This window comes from Taurulus bubalis (assembly GCF_910589615.1).
Source record: "Taurulus bubalis genome assembly, chromosome: 21".
In the NCBI taxonomy this organism is placed as follows: domain Eukaryota; kingdom Metazoa; phylum Chordata; class Actinopteri; order Perciformes; family Cottidae; genus Taurulus; species Taurulus bubalis.
This window is the reverse complement of record NC_136609.1, coordinates 1,312,832-1,317,831: the sequence shown is the minus strand read 5'-3', so window position 1 is coordinate 1,317,831 and position 5,000 is coordinate 1,312,832. Positions and strand designations below refer to the sequence as shown.

General features: G+C 46.5%; 1 protein-coding gene across 1 annotated transcript in view; it reads right to left on the bottom strand.

Moving 5' to 3' along the window:
- LOC306752949 (zinc finger protein GLI4-like) overlaps window positions 1-5,000 on the bottom strand; it is a gene marked incomplete at both ends in the record, with an annotated part of 65,131 nt that overhangs the window by 14,754 nt on the left and 45,377 nt on the right. Inside the window, 3 exons of the mRNA XM_079236782.1 lie at window positions 1-96; window positions 2,321-2,492; window positions 3,156-3,342. The exon at window positions 1-96 is cut by the window's left edge and continues 15 nt beyond it. Coding sequence (XP_079092908.1) covers window positions 1-96; window positions 2,321-2,492; window positions 3,156-3,342 — 455 coding nt within the window. The remainder of the gene's footprint in view (window positions 97-2,320; window positions 2,493-3,155; window positions 3,343-5,000) is intronic.

The window sequence follows — 5,000 nt, the reverse complement described above, 5'->3', positions numbered from 1 at the left end:
CGGCGGCCGAGGGCCTGATGCCTCCGTCTTGACCTTTGACCTCTTGGCGGCCGCGGGGTCGGCGGTTCTGCTGACGGCCGAGTCGCCAGCACGGCTCTGAGGAGAGGAAGAGTCATGATGAAGATTGCTCCAATTATAATCGACTGATTTTATTGCGCCGAGAAAACAGAGACGTTTTTATTTTCATTATTGTTTTAATTTTACTTTAACTAATTTAGTTATTTAATTTAAATTGAGTTATTGTATATATATATATATATATATATATATATATATATATATATGTATATATATATATATGTTATATGTATTTTAGTTATTATTCTTTCATTTTATGTGATTTATGTTTGTTTTTTAATATTAATTAATTAATATTAAATTATTAATTTCAGTTCATATTAAATCTATACATTTTTCCTTTATTAAAAAAAATAGGTATTTTTGTTTTAAACCACATATTCATGAGATTTACAGACATCTTCATTTAAGTTATGTTTATTTGAATCATAAAAAACATCTATAAATACAGGACTGTCTCAGAAAATTAGAATATTGTGATGAAGTTCATTATTTTCTGTAATGCAATTAAAAAAACAAAAATGTCATGCATTCTGGATTCATTACAAATCAACTGAAATATTGCAAGCCTTTTATTGTTTTAATATTGCTGATTATGGCTTACAGCTTAGGAAAACTCAAAAATCCTATCTCAAAAAATTAGAATATCATGAAAAAGTATACTAGTAGGGTATTCAACTAATCACTTGAATTGTCTAATGAAGTCGAAACACCTGCAAGGGTTTCCTGAGCCTTGAAAAACACTCAGCTTGGTTCAGTAAACTAAATCACAAGTATGGGGAAGACTGCTGATCTGACTTCTGTCCAGAGGACCATCATTGACACCCTCCATCAGGAGGGTAAGACACAAAAAGACATTTCTCAAAGAGCAAGCTGTTCACAGAGTGCAGTTTCAAAGCACATCCACAAAAAGTCTGTTGGAAGGGGGAAATGTGGCAGGAAACGCTGCACAACCAAGAGAGATGCCCGCAGCCTTAACAGCATTGTGAAGAAGAGTCGCTTCCAGAATTTGGAGCTTCAAAGACAGTGGACTGAAGCTGGAGTCCAGGTATCAAAAGCCACTGTTCACAGACGTGTCCGGGAAATGGGCTACAATAGCCGTATTCCCATGGTCAAGCCACTTCTGAACTAAGACAACGGAAGAAGCGTCTGACTTGGGCTATGGAAAAGAAGCACTGGACAGTTGCAGAGTGGTCCAAAGTCCTCTTTTCAGACGAAAGCAAGTGTTGTATTTCATTTGGAAGTCAAGGCGCCAGAGTCTGGAGAAAGGCTGGAGAGGCGCAAAATCCAAGTTGCTTGAAATCCAGTGTGAAGTTCCCACAGTCAGTGATGGTTTGGGTGCCATGTCAGCTGCTGGTGTTGGTCCACTGAGTTTCATCAAGTCCAGAGTAAATGCAGCTGTGCACCAAGAGATTTTAGAGCACTACATGCTTCCGTCTGCAGAAAAGCTCTATGGAGATGAGGATTTCATTTTCCAGCATGATGTGGCACCTGCCCACAGTGCCAAAGCCACCAGTAACTGGTGTACTGACCATGGCATTACTGTCCTCGATTGGCCTGCCAATTCCCCTGACCTGAACCCCATAGAGATGTGTGGGGTATTGTGAAGAAGAAGCTGAAAGACACCAGACCCAACAATGCAAGTGAGCTAACGGCCGCTATTGAAGCATCCTGGGCATCCATACAACCTCAGCAATGCCACAGACTGATTGCCGCATTGATGCAGTAATCCGTGCAAAAGGATTCCCAACCAAGTACTGAGTGCATTAATGGACATTTTCAAATGTTTGATTTTGTTTTGCTGTTAGAAATCTTCTTTTTTTACTTGGTCTGAGGAAATATTCTAATATTTTGAGATAGGATTTTTGAGATTTCTTAAGCTGTAAGCCATAATCAGCAATATTAAAACAATAAAAGGCTTGCAATATTTCAGTTGATTTGTAATGAATCCAGAATGCATGACATTTTTGTTTTTTTAATTGCATTACAGAAAATGAAGAACTTTATCACAATATTCAAATTTTCTGAGACAGTCCTGTATATATTATATTGTGTCCATATATATATATATATATATATATATATATATTAAATAACATTGCAAACCGTTTCTAATTAAAAATAAAAATAATAAAGCAGCACTACAACTTTTGTAATTCATCATAGTCACATAAATCAATGTAAGTACACTGTGGTTTGGGGAGACATGAATATGATAGAACAATAAAGCGAGTGTGTTTACTTTGGACTGCAGGTCTCCGTTGAGGACCGAGGGGGGCGAGGCCAGGCCGGAGAAAGTGGGCGGGGCCTGGATGAGGGGCGAGGCGTGGCCGAAGGCGCCGAGGCCGCGCTGCTGGGAGAGAAGCTGCTGGTATGCCATCGGGTTGATGGGGTGAGGGAACGGGAAGGAAGGGCTGCAAGGAGACGAGGGATATGAGGATGTAGGAAGTAGGGAAGGAAAGACAAAGTATGAGGTATGGATGAGAGGAATAGGACAGGAAATAAGGATGTAGAAAGGAAAAGCAGGAGTTAAAGGACAGAGGAAGTGAAGTGTTAGGAAGCAGCAGCAGGTAAAGGACAGAGGAAGTGAAGTGTTAGGAAGCAGCAGCAGGTAAAGGACAGAGGAAGTGAAGTGTTAGGATGCAGGTAAAGGACAGAGGAAGTGAAGTGTTAGGAAGCAGCAGGAGGTAAAAGACAGAAGAAGTGAAGTGTTAGGAAGCAGCAGGAGGTAAAGGACAAAGGAAGTGAAGTGTTAGGATGCAGGTAAAGGACAGAGGAAGTGAAGTGTTAGGAAGCAGCAGGAGGTAAAGGACAGAGGAAGTGATGTGTGAGGAAGCAGCAGGTAAAGGACAGAGGAAGTGAAGTGTTAGGATGCCGGTAAAGGACAGAGGAAGTGAAGTGTGAGGAAGCAGCAGGAGGTAAAGGACAGAGGAAGTGAAGTGTTAGGATGCCGGTAAAGGACAGAGGAAGTGAAGTGTGAGGAAGCAGCAGGAGGTAGAGGACAGAGGAAGTGAAGTGTGAGGAAGCAGCAGCAGGAAAAGGACAGAGGGAGGAGAGGAGGCGGGGTCTAACCTCACCTGAGCCCGCCCACCGACAGGTGTCCGTAGCAGCCGCTGCCAGCCGCCCCGGAGCGAGAGCTGTTGATGAAGGCGACCAGCGAGCTCGGAGACGAGCGGATCATCGTCTGCAGGTCGACGCCGTCCGACAGCGGAGACACGGACAGAGAGCGCTTCCGGCTGAGCCGGGGGGGCGGGAACCGGGAGCCTGGGGACAGGTGAGGGGACAGGTGAGGAGGGGACAGGTGAGGAGACAGGTGAGGAGGGGACAGGTGAGGAGACACAGGTGAGGAGAGGACAGGTGAGGAGAGGACAGGTGAGGAGACACAGGTGAGGAGACACAGGTGAGGAGGGGACAGGTGAGGAGACAGGTGAGGAGACACATGTGAGGAGACACAGGTGAGGAGAGGACAGGTGAGGAGACACAGGTGAGGAGGGGACAAGTGAGGAGGACACAGGTGAGGAGGGGACAGGTGAGAAGACACAGGTGAGGAGGGGACAGGTGAGGAGGCCACAGGTGAGGAGGGGACATGTGAGGAGGGGACAGGTGAGAAGACACAGGTGAGGAGGGGACAGGTGAGGAGGACACAGGTGAGGGGGACACATGTGAGGAGGGGACAGGTGAGGAGACACAGGTGAGGAGACACAGGTGAGGAGGAGACAGGTGAGGAGACACAGGTGAGGAAGGGACAGGTGAGGAGACACAGGTGAGGAAGGGACAGGTGAGGAGACACAGGTGAAGAGGAGACAGGTGAGGAGACACAGGTGAGGAAGGGACAGGTGAGGAGACACAGGTGAGGAAGGGACAGGTGAGGAGACACAGGTGAAGAGACACAGGTGAGGAGGGGACAGGTGAGGAGACAAAGGTGAGGAGGGGACAGGTGAGGAGGGGACAGGTGAGGAGACACGGGTGAGGAGACACAGGTGAGGAGGGGACAGGTGAGGAGACACAGGTGAGGAGGGGACAGGTGAGGAGACAGGTGAGGAGACACATGTGAGGAGACACAGGTGAGGAGGGGACAGGTGAGGAGACACAGGTGAGGGGGGGGGGGCAGGTGAGGAGACAGGTGAGGAGACACAGGTGAGGAGGGGACAGGTGAGGAGACAGGTGAGGAGACACATGTGAGGAGACACAGGTGAGGAGGGGACAGGTGAGGAGACACAAGTGAGGAGGGGACAGGTGAGGAGACAGGTGAGGAGGGGACAGGTGAGGAGACACAGGTGAGGAGGGGACATGTGAGGAGGGGACATGTGAGGAGACACAGGTGAGGAGGAGACAGGTGAGGAGGACACATGTGAGGAGGGGACAGGTGAGGAGACACAGGTGAGGAGGAGACAGGTGAGGAGACACAGGTGAGGAAGGGACAGGTGAGGAGACACAGGTGAGGAGACACAGGTGAGGAGGAGACAGGTGAGGAGACACAGGTGAGGAGGGGACAGGTGAGGAGACAAAGGTGAGGAGGGGACAGGTGAGGACGACCAGAAAGACTCAGGACGACCACTTAAAATAAGAGTCAAGAGGGTCAGTTTTTGTCCATTACAGAAAGGAATCTCCATCTTATTAATATAATAATAATATAAGAAATACAATAAAATAGTTAAAATAATAATAATGAATACAAATTATTATTTTATTTGTAGAGCATATTTCAGACACACTGATGAATCAAGCAGGAGCAAAGCGTCTTTTAAACTTGATGTAGTAAAAACAACTTAAACTTAAACCCTTAATCCCTGAAACCCTGAAACCCTTCACCCCTAAACCCTTAAACCCTGAAACCCTTAACCCCTTACAACCTTAAACCCTTAAACCCTGAAACCCTGAAACCCTTAAACCCTGAAACCCATAAACCCTTAACCCCCTAA